Source organism: Hirundo rustica, chromosome 6, assembly GCF_015227805.2.
Source record: "Hirundo rustica isolate bHirRus1 chromosome 6, bHirRus1.pri.v3, whole genome shotgun sequence".
In the NCBI taxonomy this organism is placed as follows: domain Eukaryota; kingdom Metazoa; phylum Chordata; class Aves; order Passeriformes; family Hirundinidae; genus Hirundo; species Hirundo rustica.
The window spans coordinates 14,731,930-14,755,724 of record NC_053455.1 but is presented as its reverse complement, the minus strand read 5'-3'; the positions used below and the strand labels follow the sequence as shown (position 1 = coordinate 14,755,724).

At 40.6% G+C, this 23,795-nt stretch overlaps 1 protein-coding gene across 3 annotated transcripts in view; it reads right to left on the bottom strand.

Moving 5' to 3' along the window:
- The window catches only part of CLMN (calmin), a 73,006-nt gene that overhangs the window by 19,197 nt on the left and 30,014 nt on the right, over window positions 1-23,795 (bottom strand). For 2 of the 3 annotated variants that reach the window (XM_040067636.1, XM_040067637.1), the window contains exons 2-3: window positions 4,010-4,071; window positions 1,417-1,512 (exon numbers count right to left, since the gene is read on the bottom strand). In XM_040067636.1, coding sequence (XP_039923570.1) covers window positions 1,417-1,512; window positions 4,010-4,071 — 158 coding nt within the window. Of the gene's footprint in view, window positions 1-1,416; window positions 1,513-4,009; window positions 4,072-17,828; window positions 17,946-23,795 lie in introns of those variants that run through there. The other variant, XM_040067638.1, reaches the window with a different exon arrangement.

Below are 23,795 nucleotides of genomic sequence, written 5' to 3'. Positions count from 1 at the left end.
GAGGCAAAATAAAGCTAAGGAAATCCATCTATGAAAAATTATTGCCAACTTTTGTGAGCAGTAAAATGCTTCAACTACACGATTGTAGCAAAATAGGGTTAGCAACCAGCTTGCTTATTCTCCAGACATTATCACTCTCTTGGACCAGCCACATTGATTATTCATGTAATCACTCCCCAAGCATGTTCAGTCTCAGGATCAAATTTGCCTGAAAATTCAAAATAACATATTTTCTTTTGTCTTGAATTAACTGAAATTATCCTAATTAGGAATCATGAGCAATTCTAATAGCAGGCACAGGCTATCAGGTGGGAGGTAAAAACCTTCACTTTGGCAGAAATGAATGATTTTACATGCCTGTCTCCCTGCAGTTCCACTTTGGCACACTGTTTTCATCCCATGTGTGCAGAAACAGCTAACAAGAAATGCAGCCAGCTGACCTTACCCCCTTCTCTCACCTCCTCCCTGACCTCCCAGAGCATAGCCTAGGGTTTACCATGATGTATCTCCCCCTTCAATTCATTTCAAGCCTGGCCCTCAATGCAATCTGTGTGAATGCACATAGAGACACTGTTGCTTCTGCTGCAGATCTGCTAACTTTCAAGAATATTAAAAAATATTCTTGACTCTGAATGTGTGGGCACACATTCAGGGGGCATTCCTGCTGTGGGGTATGCAGGTGGTCAGTCACTACAGAGCACCACCAGGTCCATCTGCAGTGGTGAGACAGCTGCTCTTCTTACCAAGTGTGATAGCCACAGATAGGAGAGTTCTCATGACAAGATTGATGGAGAAAGAAAACACTAAAGTCAACTGGGCATTTATATTTGCATTGGGTGTTCCATTTCTGGCATGTGGGACTTTACACAGCTCTCACAAAGAAAGGAGGAGAGAAGTTTCTGATTAATAAAGCTTTGCACTGCTGATTTAGACCGTATTAGTAAGATTAATGAAACTCAAGCCAGGATACCAGAATGAAACTCAGACCTACAGCAGGCATCAGAAGACCTACTGAGTGTCATAATGATCTTAGACAAAATAGAAACAGAATTTAGAGATTTAAAAAATGATACAGCAAATATCTGTCTTCTTGGTAATGTGACTTAGGTAATCTCCAAATGGAATGTGTGAGCATTAAAATATTAAAGCCTTAAAAACCAGCAGGAGTAAGGACATTAACACTGATCACACACCATTTACACCTCATTGTTATATTTCCTTGAAATCTTTTTTGAAACATTATAGCTCAGGATACCCACCTGTAACATAAGGAAATTACAACAAAGTTGCTGAAATTCTTACTACTTTATGCAAGACATGGGCCCAAATTCACCCTTATTTCTTGGATGTCCAGGCACTGTTGCTTGTAACATACTGAGCTCCTTGGTATGGAGGTTTCTCCCTCTCTGTACATACCAGCTTTTGTCCTGACAGGACTTCCAGGAGCGCCATCAAGATTTTGCCATCCTGTATATCAATAAACAAGTCTTTCACTTTCAAAGGAGGCTTGCACTGTGAAGAAAAGAAACCAGGTAGTTTTTAAAGCACTATTTTTGATAAATCACCATGATTTCAGAGAGATAGAAGGAGAATTTTACAGAACTAAGATACAAGAAGTAAATCATAGCCTGCTATAAGAAAGAGCTGATTGCTCTTCACATTGATGGCAGTTCTGTCCTGTGAATGTTGGAGCTAAAACTGAAATCAGACAAGGACTAATTCCAGATTTCCCATAACGGAATCTAACTCTAAATACCCTGCCTAAGAAATAACCACCGAGGGGTTGGGTGCTGATCCCTCAGACTAAGACATGTCCAGCAGAAGCAAATACCACTTTGTGCAGAAATAAATCCGTGATCCAGCCAGCCACAATGTCCCTTCTCATGTGAAAGGCTTCTGGTGGTGCTGATCTGTCTCCCAGCATTTTCTAAGTACTTTAAAAAGCAACATCCTGCATTGTATTTCACTTTTCTCAGCAAACTCTTCCAAAGGAAACCATCTCCTCACTTCACTGTGGTGTTGGTAGATGGGTGCACTTCAAGGCACACAGCCAAATCAGCTCAAATCCCTTAGGGGTAGTCCCAGCTGCAGCAATTACACTCTGCTCAGGTGGCACTCACGTGTCCCTCAAGAGCCCAGTCTTTTCATCTTTGGTTGGGCAACACACTTCTGTTCGATTCAGCACTGCTGCTGGCAAACTGGGACCACACATTTTCATTACTGATCTTTATTCTAGCCAAGAGACTAAACAATGCTCCAGGAAAAAAGCAAAGTATCTTTCATTTTAAAATTAAATAACTTATCTGAAAGACTAAAGCTCAAACACTTTCTATTCTTTTGGTACTTAAAGCAAGAACAAACAGAACTCAGAAATTCAGATTACTCCCAATTATCCCATGACCAGCAGAGCTAGATTCTCTCATGAGATGACCCAAGTGGGATCACACCAAAAGTTTCCTGAAGAAGTACAAGAAGACTTCATTGCTGCCTCTGAAAAAAAGAAGCCACTCTGCAAGAAGTGCTTCTTTGAGGACAAAGGCAGAAGACACGTTTCTCAGTGAGTGTCCTCAGGGAATCACCTGTAATTAGAGACAGCTTTGGTGAAGTTGACATTGTTTACATGGTTATGTTTATTATGCCACTTCCAGCAAAAACATTAATAAAGCTGAAGGCTTTCACCCTTTCTCCAAAAGAGCATTATTTGTTGAATTAGAGAGGAAAAAAATTGGTATGCACTCCAGAGAAAGCTGACCTGCCCACAAAAGTTTTAAGACTTCACATGCCTGGCACAGCAGAATTAACAGCACTCTACAGCCTTTTTCATTATATAGTTCCTCTGTAAATCAAAGACCTTCTTTGCAGTCACATATTTGACAACCCTTTCTGTCAAGTTCCAAAACTGCAGTTAGTTTAAAGCCCTAGAGCCTGATCCACGAAGGCATCACGTAACACTGTCTTTGTTCTGAGAGGCCTTTGAGAGCAATTGCTAGTCAAAACATTTCCAACTAGCCTTATTCTGGTTTTCCAGTGAGATTTAAGAAGATCCCTTTATGCCTTCAGAAACACTCACTGCAGAGTAGTAGACTTAAGCAACTATATATGTGATGCCTTTCTTCTAAACCCCTTTATTGTGTCTGAAATGCAATCACTTCTCAAGGACTACTAAACTGAGAGTCAGCCCAAACCTAGTCCCAATCTGTAATTTTTGAAATTTAGCCACACATACTAAAGTATTGTGAAGCTCAATCACCAGTCTGAGTTAGGGCTCAGTCTAGATCAGGAAGCTGGTCTGACTCCTTGATCCTGCATTAAGCCTGGCTGCTATCTCTGTAATGTTAGTTTGTTTGGGTTTTTTTTCCCTTTTCAACCTCAACAGCAACAAAAACCTTCTCTGCATGACAGATTACTCAGGAGAGGTAGTATTTATCTGCTATCAATAAGAACAGTAAATTAGGTTTAAGAGCCATATTATGGTGTCATTTTGAAACAATTACAACTTAAAGATATGATGTTCAAATATTAGCTCTCTGATCTAAGTGGATATGTGAAGATCCCATCATATTGCCCCCCCAAAACATGTCTGACAGGGAATTACTGTTTTCCGTCTTCAGATCTGGGATGAAGACAGGTTCTGAAGAACATCTGTCTTTAGCCATGATTCCTCAGATGTTCAGACTTCCAGTTCAGGGAAGAACACAGACATCATCACCTCAGAGCCTCAACCATATTTGATTTTACGTGGGTGCATTCCATGGGAAAATTCTACCCTCATGGTAACAGGCAGTGGCATTAAAGATTTAAATGTACCTGAGAGGATAAATGCCAGTCAAGCATTCATTGTGCCTGAAAATTAATTAATCCAGAAACTGGATTTGAGCTTTGGCTCACTCTCCACCAAACATCCCTATATGCACATATGTCAACTTTGTTTCCAAAGCTTAACTACTTTAGAGGAGTTAACTGCAATGGCTATGCCTTTGTATCCCAATATCAAGACCGTCAGTCTTACCTTTCCCAAATGCAGGTTTATCCATCTGGTAAAGGTCCTCTTCTGTACATTTTCGCGTTCGACTAGAAATATCAAAAACAAAAAACAGCACTTAAGATTCCAGAAGAGGGAAAACTGGTAGGAAATTTCAGAAACTGATGCACAAAAGAGTTAGAATTCATGAGAACTCGGTGAATAAAACAAACATATTCTAAATCAAGAGATATAAGGTTCAGTTTCAGTGTTTTATTCAAATTCTTTGCCCAGACATGAGCTATACATTTATAGATATATTTTAAAGGCAGGAGGAAGGAATTTCTCTTAGTTTTGCAATCTTCAGTGTTCGGCTTCTGAGAGGTGAACATTTATGTGCTGTGCACAGCTCCCCGGCGTTGTCACCCTCTGAACAGGCAGCTTGACCCTTCTATGTCAATTGATAGGATTATTGCTCTGACACCCTCTTGCAAATTGGGCTGGCGTGGATTCCAATGTATTTACTTGCATGCACAAGGAAACGGGACTAACACAACAATTTTGTCTTCATTCTCATGAATGTAAAAGCCTCATGAAATCCCATCTTCCCAGTCTCCTAGCCAGTACATTTAGAATCAAAATTCCAAGTCTCCAGACTGAAGAATCATTTTATTTATATTGCAATAAGACTAGGAGTGCTTGTTCCTTGCCAGAAGGGCTGTGCACTGGGTGCTGTACAAACAGCTCTTGGGCCAGCTGAAGAGTTTTTAATCACATCTGCCATTTCCTGAATCCATTTCCATAGTGAACTATGGCAAGAGTGCAAGGGGAATCATATTACTGACCAGCTTTCATTTACCTTCTAATATAAAAAAGTAAACGATATATTTAATATAAATGAAGTAGACTGTCAAAGTAATATTTCATTTTAAAGACAATTATTCTCAAGTGGTTCTCAAGTTTCACTTGAATTAAGGAAATCTGGCAATTTATGAACAAAACCCATTAAAACTAGTTATATGCTAGTATTTCAATTTACTCATGGAGTGTATCAAATATATTTTTAAACCATTTTGTGTTTCTTCAGCCCTACAAAAACAGCTAACCTATCTACTGGGAAATCACATTCTGAAAAAGTCTGGGTTGCTTTTATTGGTCAGACTGATTATAGGCCAAGCAGTAGCTTCTGTAAATCAAATTTTAATACTGTTCTTTTTGATCATTTTAACCAAAGGGTCAGCAACCTCTAATCATATGTATAACTGTTTTCCGTATTTTGATGCATTGGAATAGAGCTTTTCAGCTTGAAGCACATCTCTCACTGATGTCCATTCAGGCCCTTTAAGTCATTCCATAAAACCTGAATTTCGCCAAGATTGGTTAAAAACATCATTACCCTTTAAGCGCTTTAGAAAACATAGAAAATGCCAAACTAATTATTACTCTTGGCTTTTCTTTTAAAATGCCTTAGAAGAATGTGCAAAGATTTGAAACAGCTCTCTACAAATGAAACTGTAAATTATATTAGGACTCCAGAGTATCTGTAAAACACCCACAGCATTTACCACCTACAAATCCCCAAGTACAATAAACTGAGAGATGTGTCACATATTTCTTGGGCTTCGCTTTCTTCAGCACCTCAGCTTCAGAACTGGGTTTCCATGCTCTCACACCCACAGCCACGGCTGAGCAGCAGAAGAGCTGTGTGTCAACCAGGATGTAACTTCGACAATCGAGCTGTTAAAATTAACCTTTGGCAGTGGGTGGAGGTTAAAGCCAGAATTGTTCCCAGATATACTTCTTTCTGTTCAAATACAGGTGTTGGTGCAAAGGGGAAGGCAGAACAGGCAGAGAAGCTAGCAGCAGGCAATAGGGCCACCTATCACACTTGTCTGAAATGCTGAGGAATGCTTGGATGGGCACCAGTGCCAGGCTTCAGAAAAGAAAAAGGAGACCTTATCATATGGGCTGGATATACAGATTTCCAATGTCAACCAAAATCAAAAAGGAAACACAGAAAGGTTCATAGAAGCAAATATAGTGTTTTCTGGTATCATAAGAGGCTTGGTTTCTTGTATTTTTCACCAGTCACTTTGGCAACCTTCCCTTTCAGTGTAAATAAGCATGCAAAAGAGAGCTGTCTTTATTTACAGATCATCCATAAAACTGAGCACACACTGGCTCCTAATTTTGCTGCAGAAATTCTGCCGTGATGCAAATCAGGAGTTGCACATATGCCTCAAATGATGGGTGAGCCAAGCTGGTATTACTGCTTCGGGAAGCTCATACACCAAACATTAAAAAAAAGGCACATTCAGGAAAGCACTTGCATACATAGACAGGTTTCTGAGATGAATTTGTCTCTAGGGCAAACAGCTTCTTTCCAGGAAGAGTGATGACCCCAGAATGGGCACTATTTGATTCTGTAAAATTCTAAAGCAACAGTAACTGGAAGGGGAATAGGAAAGAAGAGGAAATGTGTTTATAAAATCCCTAAGGCACACAAACCCCTAATGCAGTCCATATGCTCAATGGCAGAATTAATGGGGAAAAGTTCAGCACAGGTATTTACTGTTGTGTGCCTTTAACTGCTATTCTGCTCCAGTGTTGTGGACCTCCCAGTTTCAGTACAGCCACTCTTCTCCACAATCATTTCATTTAAGACAATTGTAGAGACTCTATAAACTTTATGCAGTTTCTATAAATTAAATTGAATCTTTTTTTCTCCTTCACACCTAATATTATATAGAAGTGAAGAAAATAATTCAAGTCCAAAGTTCCTATACTTATGTACATAGATTACTAAAACTGCACTGTGTTTACTGGGCAGCTAGAGAGCAATAACACTATTATAAAATAATAATTGCACCCACCATATGGCTGGCCTGCACACAAATCCTATACTGGAAAAGAAGGACGCCTGCTGTGAGGGTTGAATTGAAAGATGTAATGCTGGAAGGTTGTAAAAAGTCAGGAATTGCCTTTTTGATTCAGCTCAACTCAGATCTTGATATAAGAGAAAAATTATAGAGACAAATTCTGACTACTCACAGAAGCTGGGTCTTCCACACTCTTCCAGTAAGCCAAACTACAACATGCTTTCATAGGAGGGTGTAAGAGGCAGTGTTTGTATCAAAGTACAGGGGTAGGGCACTGACAGGCATTAACTGCAATAATTTAGAGGGAAAGAAGCCACTGGAGAAGGAAGAGGTGTACTGTTAGGATTGGGTGTTTGCTGTTGTATAACCCACACAGTTCTCTGCCCCACAGGTGTGTCCTAGAGGACAGCAGAATTCAGCAGAATTTGGCTCAGCACCAGTAACTGCACCCTAGTCAGTATTGAATATTCAGAAAGATATACTGCTTTGTAAAATCTTATGGCAAAGGCAACTAATTCCTCAAAGAGTAAAACTAAGCCAGTTCAAAAACCACTTGGGTTAAGCTGCTAATGCACAAGGGAGTTCTGCTGCTTTCCTGTGTTGCACTATTTCCTTCCCCATCAGTCTAGAAATTCCTCAGGCATTTGCTCATGCCATTTCTCCCCTCCCAAATCTCCTCAAAGGTCACTACTGTTTGCATCACCTGCAGGAAGCCGATCCCTAAGAGCTTCTATGTTCAACAGCAAATTGGATATAGCAAATATTGATTTGCTTCTAAATACTATTTATTCTGTTGTTGTAGAACCAGTTGTGAATAATCGTCTGATTCACACCACCATGGGGCTGGGCACTTCAAGGAACTATGAAACATGGAAGCTGATTTGAGTAGAACACTTGTCAGTGTGTAATTACATAGCTTCAGGAAATTGCTTGATTTGCATGTATGGATATTACTCCCAAAGCAAAGCAGGTCACTTAAATTTGCTTCCAAACCTATTAGCATTTAATCTAGGATATCATCATCAAATGACATTAAAACCTTCACAACAGGTCAAGCTGGCTTGTAGATGCACTTACAACTCACCTTCCGGACACCTTGCCGAGTTCCAGTTTTATAAGAAGCACAAAATCCAGCTTCCTTCTTTCTACCATAAGCTCGGCCTCTATAGATACACTCACTATTAACAAGAAGCAAGTCTTCAAGGTGGAAATGCTGGTGTTGGCCATCTAACTGTGACAGAGATGCTTTAACCATCCTTGGCTTCAGTGACAATAACTTGCCAGGATAATCGCCCTACCACATCCAGTTCGTCAGTACCCAGTGGCCACCACAGAACCAGATCATAATGTGCATGGCTCTGGATGTATCCCAGCATTTGCCAAAGTCTTTGATCTGGAGAAAATGACACTTCTTATTACACAACAAAAATATATGGGAAAATGTATGATAATTAAATACTACAGCCCAGCTCCAAAGTGGAATATGGTTCAGACACCCTAAGTCTTGGGAAATGCAAATTCCTCTCCTTCTGCCTTCCTCCCCCACCAAGCCCCTGTTCATAGAGTTAAGCAATCAGTCCCTAATGAACACACATTGAACAATCCACTTTTGAACTACAGGCCACTAAACAAAATGAAAACAGGATTTTAAACTGGGCTTCATGGTGTTCCTGCACTGTGACACAACTTAGGTATCTCGGATTACTAGGCATCATACTAACAAATCTGAACACTCCTTTCTCTGCAAACAGTATTCATAAAGGAAACCAGACCAACATCTTAGAAAATGGATTTTACCTAAAATTGATCATTTGAGATGATGATAGATATAAGTAATTGCCTACAGGCAAATAAAGACCATGCCATAAGTTAGAGTACGTGGTCAGGCACTAGATACAGGATGTTGATGATAAATACCAGGTACTGACAACCCCAATGAAGAACAGATCCTTGTCCGGGAGACCTTCTACTGTTCAAATACAATATGTGGGACAAAGTTCAGGTGCACAGCCCAAGGACAGAGCACATGCAAGCAACACATCTGACGTAGGAAGGATGATTAAAGGTGTACTGTAACAAAAGTAAAAGGGGGTGAGCAAGAGACTGGGTGCAGGGGTAGCAACTGACAGCAAAAGAACTGGAGAGTTTAAGATGAAATGTGTAAAGTAGAGCAGGGGAAAGTGAAATTAAATTTTGTACTTTTGTTTCATCTCAACACAGAGTTACATTAAACACATTGAACTATGAATGCTCAGAGACATAATTTCTATTAAATGTTTTCACAAGAGGATGAAAAAATAGCTCACAACATTCCTCTGATGTATACTGTGCAATCCAGCAACACTGCTCTGTGAACACTCAGTACTTGCACATAAAAATCTCCATATTTGTAGGAGTGTGAATTTTAAAGGCATGATCGAAATATAAGGAAAAATTTTAGCCAACAAAATTAATTTTATAAGCTTATGAATTCCTGTGAATTCTATATATTCCTTGTGCTTAAGAAACCCCCAAAGAGCTCAGAAGATTAATATAAATTTTCTGTTTGATCTATACAGGGGTTGAAGGCTTTGTTGTGTACCATATGCCAATTTGATGTAATCTGGAGCACATGAAATATAAAATCCTAAACCCCCTGGTTTTCTAAAGGAAACATTAACTACACTATATAACATGAGTCTGCTCTCAAGTTACCTCTTATGAACAGGGCCTCTAAGCCCTCCAGATGAAGTTGTTAAGTTAATTGTTTGTTGAAACTGACCCATTTATTAGGGTCCTTATTAAATTTCTATGGCAGGTGTTGAAAGCTTGAGGCTTTTTCATTCCATCGAAGTTGCAGAGTCCAAGTCTTATTGGTTCAAAATTCTTTAAAACTCGGGTTGGTGCTGCAGAACGCAAACATTGTAAGATCCCAAACATTACATTTTCATTAGCTGCAGCTAAACAGGTTTCTTTTGGACTTCAGTGTCTGGCTATAGCAAAAAATTTACTGCTGCAATTGGTATATTAAGATTACATGCACCAGACAAATACTACAGGATGAATATGAGATTTCTAAAAAACTCTTAGTGCTTCAATCCTCATAATGTCTGAGACAGATGTTTCTCTTACCAAAGAATTAGATGAATTTACTTGCAAATTCTATTGAGCTTTGGAAGAGAAATCCTACATAAAATATTACTATTAGAGCTGATCAAAAATGCTTCCAATAAGAGGGATTTATATTTTCCCTTGAAAACTAATTTAGTAGTGGCAGATGGTAAAGATTCCCCTTCATGTACCCTTCAATCACAAAGCAAACATCTTTGTTCGCATGACTCTTTATATACATGGGAAATGTTTTTGAACAGATTAATAAAATTTCTCATTTACATACCAGGAATGTTATGAAACAAAATCTGACAAGGTTAAAAAAGAGAAATGCAATTCTGTTCTGAACACTGAATGAAACAGACATCAGTGTTTACTGTGAAGATTGCTGGACCCAAATAAAGTATTCATTAGGTTAAATTCAATGGGTTTGAAATTGATCTAAAAACTGACTTAAGTGTTGATCCAGCAAGGGGTTTTCAGGCTGTGCAGACCACCTCTTGTGGTTTATTACATACTTTTCAAGAATCATAATACCTCCTTCTGAGTATGAGAAGAAAGAGGATTTGCTGTTACCAGCAACTACCATTAGGAGAAACGCAACAACGGCCAATAATGTCGTGGTTCAAGAGCTGTTCCTCGCCCAGAGTTCATGATGTTCCAGTGCTGTTTGCTGCACTAGCACTGGCTTCTCCAAATGGTTCACCTCCTGCGACTGCTGATGTTTCTTGAAGGAACTGAGGTCCCCAGCTCTGCAGTGGGCAAAATATCCCACTCCTGTCTTTGCTGTCATATTGAACTCTGCTTTAAAGCACAATGCTTAACTTCAATTTCAATCTGTTGCAGCTTTTCTACCTACTTGAGTATATCTGGTTAGATTCTGTGCACCTGCTCAAAAATAAAATGAGAAGCACCCTTCTGAAACTAACAAAATCATAGTTGCCTTGTTCAGACAGGTACCAGTTAGTGCTATCTTCTTATCAGTTAAAGAAATGGCCCTTGAATAAAGTTCACATCGACATGGTTTTACTAGCACAGACCTTTCCTTCCCACATGGAGAAGTAGGTCCCACAGCCATATCAGTATCACTTCTAAGTGATCCCTGGCAAGATCTCCATTCTCATCCTGTGGCATCTAAAATGAAAAATACACCATCCTCCAGAAACCATACTACATCCAGCAAGTAAGGGCTAATCACAGAGTCCAGTCCATTCCATCTCTACTTTTCATTTACCTTTACTTGTTATGGCAAACCTAAAAACTTAAAGCTGTGAAGCATTCTTTATCCTTCATATTTTTTCATTTCTAGAGAGAGAAAAAAAAAATCCTTTTGGCTGGTTAACTGTGTTGAAACATCAAAATCTGAAATGCAGTAAGATATTCTGCTATACGTCAGATCTGACAACAGCACTAAAGCCTGAATAATTTGAGATGAGCAAAGGAGCCAAACAAAACCCACATTATGTGTCAGGGTTATTTCTTGACATTCCAAATGAGATGAGAACTAGCACGTGCCCAGTCCCACTGTTTCCTGTATTTGTCAGTTAATGTTAACATGTTGGTGTTTATCTGCATTTTTGTGCATTTGAAACCATTGTAATTAAATCTGCGAGTAGAATGAAGAAAATGCAGGTGCAGGGGATTGGCAACACATCCACTTTCCACAGAAGGGTCCCAGGCAGTTTCCTGAGCTTCTTTAGACAAATCAGTCTTTAACACAAAATTTGAACTCTCGCTATTATTAACCGGGATCTTTAAAGCACCACAGGATGGTACAGAAAGGCTGAGAAGACAACTGCCAGAGGGCTATAATCTTCTTTGGAATTTGCCTTTACCTGTGGGAAACATAAAAGACTTAGTTTCATTTTCTAAAATCAGGTAAGGAAAGGCAACCACAAATGTGTCACAGAACTACCTTGCAAAAGCCCTGAAATCACAAAGAATTGCTTGTTGGTGTGCCGGTGGCTTCTGGATTTCTCTTTTCTTCTTCCCCCACTGTCCCCAAACAACTCAAGATTACCCAGCCAATACATTATCCAAATGAAAGAATGCTTACAAAGCCTTCTGGACAGCACTAGAAGAGGTTCAGAAGTAAAACTTAATTATATGTGTGCAGTACTGAAAGAGCAGTATTAAAAGCCAGAAAGAGTAACCCAGTGCAGAGACAACCAAAACCCTATTGGTGTGCTCAAGAAATGGAGCGGCTCGGATGGATATGCAGAATCCAGAGCCACTTATTCATCTTTCTAAAGTCTTTTATCAAAGCCAATAAGCAGCACAGAAGAAATAGAGTGAGGAGCATGGTACTCAGGTGAATATTAGAAACATGCAGAAATACATGCAACTCTAAGAGCAAAAGATTGAAGAGATTTACGGAGATTAATATTAACTAGAGAAAAATCCTCTGGCTTTGGAGGAATAAGTAGATGCTTTGTTCATTGTGGGCCAGACATGTGATCTGAAGTAGAGGGTACAAGACTCTTTTGGAGGGACAGAGAGGAACAGAAAACCAAAAATAGTGTAAGAGGTGGGAGCTACACTATGTGAGGTGCTGTATTGTAGCACAAGGCAACCACCATGCAAAAATGGATGAAGGCAGACTGTAGGCTGCCAAAGTTAGATTAAAATGGATAAAAGGCTGAACCACAGTAGAAATACTTTCTAAGATGCATTTTATAAAATGCAAGAGCCTAGCAGTGACCAGTACACACTCCTAACAAGTTGCCATTTGACTTAAATGACCTGTTGGGAGGTATTCTAGGAGGCTTAAAGAGAGTTACTCCTACTTTTCTAGAAAGGGTGCCTGCCACAGAAGAAGTTACAGGCAGAATTCTGAGTGGTCAGCAAAGTCAATCACGCAGTGCCCCCCACATGACCCCAAGCCTGGCCCCTCTAGCACTAACACAGGCTTTATGGGCAGCATAGCAGAAAGCCTGGTCCCCTCTGCACCCTGGTGAGCACTGCTTTAGGTAGCACAGGGAATTGTAAGCTGCAAGTCCTGCAAGTCCTGGGTATTATTCTGGGTCATGCTATCCAGCTACGAAAAGTGAGCAGAGAAAATATTTTTCTGAAATCAGTAGCAGTCTTTCCTTTGCTCCAGCAGGAACTAAGACCATTCATAATGTATGAATGTAGTTCAGAAATAGTATTGGCACAGCTTACCAATTAATCAAAACTAGAAGATATCAGATATCTTGGACTGGGTTTGGATTAAGGCCTTCAGTAACACTCAGAATCCCAGCTTTTCCTGAGTCTCCAAGAATGTGGAAATGCAGCCCTCAAGTGACTGATTGATGCTCTTGATGGAGCTCCACAATTTTAGCTATATGCCTGAAGGCAGGTTTGAGCAAATCTGCCGGGATGAAAACCCAAGGAAGAGCAACATGTATACGAGCTCTCTTGTTCTGAGGATCCAACAGTAAAATAGTACCATTTTATGGCATTAAACCAATGTCATCAAAAACCACAGCACAGTGAGCTGTAGACACTTCATGTGTCTTCAACACTGACACACCTCTTCACTTTGTTATTAAATAGTCACCTGTAGCTTCCAGGACAGCCACCACCTCTCTACCTTGCTTTTTGTCTTGCAACTGTTTTCCAAATTTCAAATGATAACATGGCAGGATCCATAAAAATTCACACTCTGTCCTTCATAGCCAACATGGAACATCCACTCAGATGGAAAGGCAAATGTAAAACAATTTGGATTTAAATGCCAAGCAAATATCTGTGTTCTTTATGGGAATTTCCAAAGACAATGTTTACCAGAGAGACATTCTGCACAGTATTATCAATAGCAAGAAATTCTTCTTTCAAGCAAAACCCCTTTTAGTACATATCTGTAATCTGTATTTACACTGTACCTTCAACATCATCAGCTCTGTCATCGTCTTTATCAGACTTTTCCATCACTGAGGACAAGATATGGCAGTGTCTTCTGTTACAAAGAAGAAAATGGGAGCAGCAAGAACTTCAGGGACCAATTATCATGCAAGCAACAAGCCCTTCCTTTTATGCAATCTGCAATGCTCATATGGCATCATCACATCTTTACAAAAGGCCAAGTATAAAATTAAAAAAAAAAAAAACAAAAAACCACAAAAAACGCTCATGGAAAGCACACGTAATTTGTTGCTTTGAACTGTGCCCAGCATGCATAACAATCCCTCCTGAGATGTGTTTAAGAGATACACTTCAAAATGGGACATAAGCCATTGATTTGCTATATTAGCTTGTACTCAGAAGTTAATCCGATATTCCAGAGAAAGGCAGACCTTCCAATATACGTCACAGTCCCTAGCAAGAGGAATAAAGGCATTTTGGCATGAGAGGGAGGGCCAGCACAAGGGAGGGTGTCAAGCCACACTTTGGCAACAGAGTTGGCCTACTGTGTACAGCAGTCCTTGGGCCAAGAGCACTTACATGTACAAACACTATCACATGAGCTCACTCTTGCTCCCCAAGTTGCACTGCCTTGCATCTCTCACCCCAAGCTCTAACAACAGGATTCTGGTTAGTGTATGCTCCTGGGTTTTTATCCATTTGCCATATCAAATCAGGAACGTTGTGCAATGGGAATAATGCAGAGCATGAGGGCTGACAGCATTCCTGCTGCTGTAGGAGTCAGAAGAGCTCTAATCAGTCAGCTTCTGTTCTGCCTCTTTTTCCTCTGACAGGCACACCTGCCAATTTCAGCCCAGAGGAATGCTGGTATGTGCTGGATATGGTTAATAGGTGATACCTCCACCACCTTTAGGCCTCCAGTTACCTTTAGAGCTGGAACATGCATGCTGTCCAATCGGAAAAAATCAGTTCCTTAGCCTCCATTTTTCTTCAGCTTTAGGAAATGCAATGGATGGATGGATGGATGGATGGACAGATGAACAGCAGAAAAGGACACCGCTGCTGTCAGGACTACACACTCCTGTTCCTTATGGCAACCCATAAGAAGCTGCACAATCCAGTAAAAAGGAAAAAACACCAAAAGCATAAGGAAGGCTGCACTGTATGCAGACCTGTCACTAACACTGAGATCAGGTGAGCTAGTACAAGCACAGGCATTGGCACTGCGGGTGAATGGGATGACAAAATCTCCTCACTCAGGCCCTGTCCATGTTCAGACCTAGAGATTTCAAAGCTGTTTGAAGACTGTTTGCATGTGACTTGTACAAGATTCTTTCATAAGGAGCCCAGGCATCTCACAGAGCTGTGTTAGAGCCAGGACAGAACCATTCTGCCTTTGCATGGTGCTTTCAGCTGAGAACCTTTTGCAGATGGTCATGGTCCTGTGCAGCCTTGCCTGGCTCATGCCATCCAGCAACTGCTTAGTTTTGAGAGCCTGGTTTTGAGAAGTTTAACTCTTGTGAGGAGTTTCTGCTCTTTACAGGCATATGAAATGACTTAAAACAAATGAAGCATTTTAGAAATATGAGACATGTCTCAGGGATTTTGAGAGCCAGAGTTCACATATCCCCATTGTGTGTCATTTTCAGATCACAGAAAGACATTATTAAGTATTCCAAGGACTCTGGCAGGCCTGAAGTGTGCATGGCAATGAGCACCATCAAAGCACTTGCAGCACCCTTAGTACAAGCAAAGTCAGATCAGAGAATTGGCTAATCATGACTAAAACATGATCATACAGACAGGTCCCCTAAGGATTGGAAACACAATGAAATCTTCAAAGAGAAAAAAAAAAAAAAAAAAAAAAAAAAAAAAAATATCAGGAATGCAACAACCTGATTGCAGCCTCTTGCATGGCAACAGGCAAACACCAAGTCTTTAAGCAAAAGATGCTACTTTGAAACAGAAGTATCATTTAAAAAATAAAATTACTCTCAATGCAAAACAGCATTTAGATTCTGCTACAAAATATTACTAGGAAGGTCATGGATACCAGAGTATGACCTCTATCAAAAAATCCTATGTAAAGTGTGTCAAGGACAAGGCTCAAAATCTTAAATGCCTGTGGGAATTCCTTTCAGGCCTCGGGTAAATTTTTGTGCTCTGTGGTTCTCATCAGTAACAGTGTAATCATTCACACTTTGAAGCCAACTTGAAACTGAACCCACAAACACTGACTGCAAAGTCAGGCCCTAATGTTTATAAAATAAGGAATTTGTAAGATGACTTTCATGATTCATCTATCCAACAATACCAAAACTGCTGATCAATAACATCATTAGTACAGCCAAGGAAGGAATGCCAACAGGACTTGATACAAGTGTGTCTCACTTGTGCTGGCTTTGTTTGCACCTGTATATTGACCCCAGGGCAGTAAAGTTGAAAAGACAGAAACACTTTTTATCTACTAACCTTGGAAGTTACTGATACTGGAAGTAACAGGGGAGAAAATGTTACAACTGAATTTCATCAGCAGGCCATTCTTCCCTCGCTCACCAACGTGACGTTCTTAAGAAAGTCACCAGAAAAGTCAGGATGGGAATTTTGTTTTAGTGCAACTTCAGAGAGACTTTTCATGGTTACCCTTTAGTTTATTTTTTCCATTAATAATTATGACTGCAATTTCGGTGAAAGAATGGCTTTGAAAATATACCTTCTCTATTTCCATTTATTTCTACAGCTGCAGAATTACATTGTTTAACTTTTCTTTCTTAAATGGATTTCCTTTGGCTTTAGCTCCCATTTAATAAAGTGACAAGTCTACTGAAAACTGCCTTTGCAGCTTCAGTGGATTAATAGGGTAAAGCCTAACTTGATTGAAAAATAACTTTGCTTCATGTTGCTTTACTGCCAGTCAGCTCACACTGTTGCCTACAGCTGTGTCTGGCTGACAGACAAGTAATTTCACTTTTTGTTTGTTTTCAAATGGTCAGCAACAGCAATAACATGAACAGTCTTCATTTTCTGTGGTGTGTGCAGAGTAGGTGGGAATCCTCTAAGTGGAGAGACATTGTCAGAAGAGGGCTTTGCTGCTCTGCTGGAGATCAGCAGTTGAAAAAAGAAAAGAAAGTATGTATGGACCAAAGACAGCAACGTAATTACTTACAATTCCATGCCAGATGAAACACGTGGCTGGCAATTAAGTACAAAAAGCTTCTCAGAAATCCCTAAGCACATAATTTAATCAGGATTTGATGCTATGACACCACAACATGCTGCACACCTCTTTAAGGTCTGCAGAGCCTTCATTCCTCACTCATCTCACATCCTGCAGCATTCTGGGCACAGCTGAGTCCCACTGAGGCTCTTCCTTGACAGCACCCACAGCTCAAGATAGGCATCAGGATTTAGAATTTAGCTTTGATTTGTCTGCTAAAACAAACAGATTTAATCTGTAGATCATTTCATTATAAATAAAATAATGAATAATACTTACTCTGTTCTTTCAACATTGAAAAGGTTTAAGTTTATAGCTGTTTTTTTGCAGGATGGTCATATTAAACCTCACATATGTAAGCAAATAAAGACACTTTGACATTAACAGATGAGAAGAAAGGATCATGAGTCATTCAGATTCCCAAGACAAATCTCATCTGCCTCTCCTACCTTGGACAGAAAATTAAAAATGGAGATAACTGGTGACTTTTACAAATTCTAGCATTGGCCCAAATGTCTCAGCTGGAAAAGCAATAATCAATCGATTTACTTCTCTGACATGAAACATAGGATTTCAAAGCTTAATTATATAAATCCTTCCACTTAGACACTTTCAGACAACTCTCTCATTTAAAAAAATGGATACAATCAGGTATAGAAGTACAATTATATAGCAAAGGACATATTTTTGTCAAAGACAACATGCAGAGAAATAAAAACTTTGAGTTTATGAACAGATTAAAATTTACAAAATAATGACAAAAAGTACTTAGACAAGTTCATAGTATTTACAGTTTCAACAGAGATCTTGCATAAAGAACATAAACTTTGCTCACTAAGTGAGATACAGCAGTCTTCTGGAGAACTTTGCTGGTAAGGAAGCTACCAAGGGGTTAAGAGATGAAATCATCTGGTTTCAGAAGGAATTGCCAGTCAAAGAAAAAACTTTTGCTGGTATAAACTGACCCTTTTCCTCTGGATTTTTAGACACTTATAAAATTGATCCATGCAATTTCAGGGTCAAAGCTAAGAAACTATCACTATACTGATTTTACAAACGAGGTACATTTGATTGATTTGTCTGATGTCATACAAGAAGCCAAGTTACATCTCAAGCCTTGCTCTTTTAAATCACACTTTGCATGTTAGGCCAGTATGCTTAGAAAGCATTGATTTGATTTGATTTGAGTTGCTATGCAAGAGATGGATCTTTGGAATGCAGCTTGTGTGGGCCCTTTTTTTAATGAAATCCACTGAGATACTGTACTCCACAGTTAAAATAGGTTTTACCATACAGGTTTGAAACGAATGGATTTGGAGCAGAATGTACTTGCTATAAAAAGTAAGGGAAAAAAAAAAAGTCTTCAAACTTAACATTTGTCCCAAGAGTCACATAAAATTTCATGTCTCAGGGTTGTCTTCCAGGGAAACTAATGTTTCCCTGGAAACATGTTTCTAAATACAGTTGCTCCACTCACATCTTGTACTAACAGTTTGTTCTTCAAGTACAGAGATGGGCTAATCAGTGCTGAGTTAGTATCCCTGAAACTTGCCCACTCTAGTCAAATCCCACAATTTCTCAGGATCCACCCATTTTTAATAATGTAACAACATTATGTAACAAACCTAACCTGTGGTTCGAGTTACTTCCAAAAGTCAATGCATGCAAGTCATCATCCCATACTTCAGCAGTAGCCCTAGAACATTTTTAACCTCTGGCATCAAAATAGAGATGCACTACTAATTACTTTGCAAGTCTGAGACAGCTGGTGCTCAGCCAGGTACCAGAGGCATTCCAGGAAAGGGACTGTATCCTTCATATCATGCCTGGCACCTATCACTTCTAGAAGCAAGATCCAGAGCTGTACCAGTTGAGCTATGATGAATGACACATTTCTGAGCTCCTGGGAACCAGCAGAGGAAATCTGTGAAGTTACCACGGTGTGTGGTTTCCCTCCTTACCCAGGCACTAATGCAAGCATTAGTCCCAGCTTCCTCATGGATAAAGTATAAATGCTGGTGAATATTTCACTTCTAGAGTGCAAGAAGAGGGAGCTGCATATTTCCAGCACTCCTTCTGGTTGCCCTGCATTGAACTTCTTGCCAATATCCACCTACAACTAGGAGGCAGTGCTGGTCCTGGCATGTTTCCTAACAAGCTCTCCAAGCTGCAGTGGGTTTGGCAGAGTGTAATTGCTGTCTTGTGTCTCTGCCTAGGAAGAGCTGGCTCTGAAAAAAAGTCAGTGGGTGATACCAGCCTTTGCCCTGTTATCTTCATGCTTTACCAGAAGAGAGGTGCTGGAACACATCATGCTAATCTCTTGTGACTGCTTACCTGGCAGATGGATATTTTTGGTGACAAACAATTCTTTTGTCTTTTGATGCAAGAGTGCTGGCAAGAGTAAGATTACATGATCTGATGAAATGACAACTTGGGATTTGACAGAATATTTTTTTTCTCTTTGTGTGAGATGTCTCATGAGTGGCACTGAGAGACTAATTTGCTGTCTTTCCCAGCAAAAGAACTAAGGAACATCAAATGAAAACACCAGGGCACAGGTTTAAAAACAAAACTAGAGGGAATTACCTCTTCACATAGTTGCACTGTTGAAATCCTCAGTCAGACACCAAGGATTCAACACATTTAGTGAGAGCTTAAGGGGAGGCACAGTCACGGAAGGAAAATTCACCCATGTTGTTCACCAGCATATTCCTTCCTGGCTCTGGAAGTCCCTGTTTTGCAAATGGTTGCAGACTGGATGAGGAAATTGTGAAAACTCTTGCCCTTTTCTTATACTAACTAGGTACCCCCTTTGGCATTGTCACAGAGAGAGAGATATTTGGCTGGGCAGACCTTTGTGTGAGTACATGCCTCCAGCACATTCTCCTACCAGGAACTGCAGTGGACAGGCCAGAGAGAACCTGGGCTGAAGGCATGCTGACATGTTCTAGGCTGAAGCAAAAGACCACTTTGGATAAAAGGCCCTGGGACATAGAGAAAAAGTGAGAAATCTTTGCTTTTTCATGCTTGTATAGCAGTGGCAAGGCAGGAGGCTTGGGTGTGGTTTTCCTTTTCACTATTTCTACTAGTGTAGACTGACCAGTCTGCACTAGGACTTCCACCACTGCAGGTAAGTAGATGATCGTTATGATACCTGACATCAATTTACAATCTTCTTTGCATGACCTTGAATTGTTTGACCCTTAGATGGACTGAAATATTTTAAAAAAATCAGGGAGAAGGAAGGACCTGGATAAAACAACCCTTTTGGCTTCCTGCTCCAATTGCCTTTCACTCACTTTTACTGGTTAAAACTAACACACCTTATTAAAGTCGACTATTTTAACAAATTACTTTGTTAATTTAAAATGTACTAACCTATTTATGAAACAGCTGGCCTTGTTAAACCAGCTGTCTCTTAAAAAAACAGCCATGAAAAATTTCTGCAGTGCATGTCTAAGACAGTGTCGCTATCACAGAGCCCCTGGGTGGGACACAAGTACTGTCATCCCAAGCTGGACACACAGAAAAACCCCTACAGTATGCACAAGAACCAAAGTAAATAAATAGGTCTCCTGTCACACCCTGAAGTTTGCCACCACCCAGTGCTTGCCAAGGAAAGCACATTCCAGATACGGGGCCCTTCCTTACTGCCACAATTACTCCCAGAAACAGGTCTAATCCATCAGGCTCCAGATCTCTACGGGAAATCAAAAGCCAGAAATAAAGTCAGGAAAGTAACACAAAACTATTCTCAAATAGGTCACCACAGAGAATATTTTTAAACCAGAAGCAGTCTGTTCAATGTGGACAAGAAGCAAAGAGCAGTTACTTTCTCTTGCCTGCATAGTGAGCACTATTTCACTGATGCCAGCATCCTCTGGAGATTTATTTCTCCATCCCCTTGTAGATCTGTTTATCTTAGCCTGACCCCTAATTCCTTCCTGGAGATCAGAAAATGACACTTCTGCCTGCTTTGCCCAGGGCTGTGCCTGCTTTTCCCCTGAGCTGACTAGGCTCTATGAACACCCCACTTCTTTCCCTCCCTTCATCAGGAGAGCTTTTTGTAGTGAAGCAGGTTTGCTGAGTGGCTGGGGATATGGAAAATGCTACTATTAAAGGTTTTCCTAACACTGCAACTGCTTGACAGACAAGGTCACCATTGTATTTACTTGCTCTAAAAAGGAAATGCTACAACATCAAGTGAGTGTTTGTTAAGAAATCTGCTGCTTCCAGGCATGTCAGCACCTACTGTTCTTGCTTTTAGCCTGTGAGAGCATCCTGGCACTTTTGGAATAAGCTCTGGGCAGAGAAGTTAAAAGTCAAAGACAAAAAGAAAAAATTTTAAGCAAAGAATTTGACTCCGATAAATTCTGTAGGTATGGTGATATATGAGAATGTTCTTTCAATTTGAAGTGTCTCATTGCTGCCTCTGTTCTTTTCTGAGAGGGGAAAAAAAAAAAAAAAAGGTGTTTCTTAACTGGTATTTTTTTCAGAAATTGCGCTTGGAGCAAAAGAGAATACCACAGTTATCAAAAAGGACTCTGTGTTCTTACTGAGGAAGCAGCTCAGTCCCCAAGTGCTGTGACTACTCATGACCTATGCACAAGGTGCATATCCAAGCACTTTTCCCACAAAGCCACCTGTGCTGCACTCTCAAGGACACAATCCCTTCAGTCTGTCTGCCACCCCTTGCAGTTCCTGGGCAGGAACTTCTCACACTGCAGTCCTCAAATATCAGATGATTTGCACTGGTCTGGACACACTCATCAGCAGTTTCTTATGGCTTGGAGACTTTGTATTCACTTCAGATATAGAGGTGAGAAGGTAGAATTGTTTTGCATTAAGGAATGCTGTCAGCAATCCACTTTTGGAGAAGACCTTTCTTTAAAAAGTTTATAGTTTCCCAAGTTGCAACATGGATCAATGAGAAGTTGATGGCCAATTAGGGCACACCTGAATTTTTGCCTTCAGTTTGGAAACACAAACTCATGCTTTACCTTTAAGTGCCCGGTTCTTGCTTGAAATTGTACAAAAATGTCCCTGAAACCAAGTTACACTGTCTGCAGTTGTCTGTACTGAAGAGGTTCACAGGTGTTCTAGCTAGCTCTGCACACGAGTATGCTCCTTTTGGGCGAACGCTCATTCCAGTGAAACCCTCCGGCCCGAATGGAGTTGGTGGTATGAGTAGTATCGGGTATATCAGTCCTTGGAAACAGATCATTTTTGCCCTCTACTCTGCTGCTTTAGAGAAAAAAGGAGTTCCTTCCTCCTGAGGAAGTTACAGGCCCAGCGAGGCCTAATTCAAACCCGCACGTCCTCTGGGTGCCCGTCCGCGTGTGCACGTCCTTGTGCTCCGCACGGCTCCTGTCAGCGGCCCGCATCGCCGTCCCAGATCTGTGCCCTCCTGCCAATTCTCCTCAGAGGGGCAGAGGCGCTCACAGCTAACCCAGTTCTGTCGAAACGACGCCCCTCCGCTGCGTCCCCCGTGCGGTCACGGCGGCCGGGCCGCGCCGGGGGGTGCCGGGGTGCGGCGGCAGAGCGGCCGGAGCAGCAATGGCACCCTGCCCCGAGCCCGGCTCCCCGCAGCAGGCACCAGGGCTGCCCACGGCACCTCTGCCAGCCTGGGCCACGGGGGAACCGCCCTCCTCACCTCCGCCTTTGCCCCAGCCTGCGAGGACGGGTTTCACTCCGTGCTCCGCGTGCCAATGTCCAACATACGCACACTGGATAAGATGCTACTTTTTCTGTCTTTGTTAATCTCTTCGAGCTCCTTTAATTGCAGCCTGGAAGCTTTTTCCACACTAGTGGCTGGTATTATTTTATCCTTTCCCTGAAGAGTTTGTCTGCCTTTGCAATTTACAGGCATTTCTCTAGGGCTGAATTTCAATTTTTCCTGGGATATGGAGTCACATGTTCCACAGATTATCCCACCATCCATCCTCCTTCTGCTTCTTGAGTCAGGTAAAAAAAAAAAACAAAAACGCATACTTCTCTCTCCTCAAAAAGTACACTCTATCCAATTAAAAATTGATGCTGCATGTACTTTGAACAGCAGAAATAAATCCTGCAGATTCACTAGTTTGTCATTTGCTCCCCCATTCTACCACTAGACAATAATATTAAGTAAGATTTTTTTAACTACTTTTTTTTTTTCCTATGGTCCTCTCCACACTCAGGCTCTGTATTGTTTCCAGATGCAAGCAAGCATTATTTGCCAAGGAGCCCCTTTTTCCAGGCAGTTTTCTGCTGGATGCACAGCTCTTCTAGTTATTGTTACTTTGCTTTACTACTCTGTTCTTTACTTGTTAAATTGATTATTTGATTCTATTACACTTACCAAGTACCAGAAAATATAATGTTTCAGGAAAGATGAGAAAAAGCTGGTTTCAGAAACACCTCAGCTAATTCCAAGACCAGATTGTCTTGTGTCTCACAAGGTGGGCACAGACTCTTGTGGGGCTCTCCAAATTACTCCCCTCTGTAACCTTTCTTCCTCAATTTTGAATGCAAATTGCTTCCTGATGCTTTTGAGCAGTTCTTGTGTTTCCTCATAAACACGCTACATCTGTCTCTTCTCCAGGTTTCATAATTTGACCTTCAGTAGGAACATTTTGAGTAGCAAGGAAAAAATGTAGGTGCAAATCACAGGCACTTTCATCTTTTCTTCATGCCTATGAAAGGCAGATGGAAAAGCAAGCACAGCAGACCAATATTGTAAATAATTCAGGGACATGAAAGGTTCCTCTACAGAAGCATCATTATATTTTAAACTGCTTTCAGTTTAAATGCTTTCAACGAT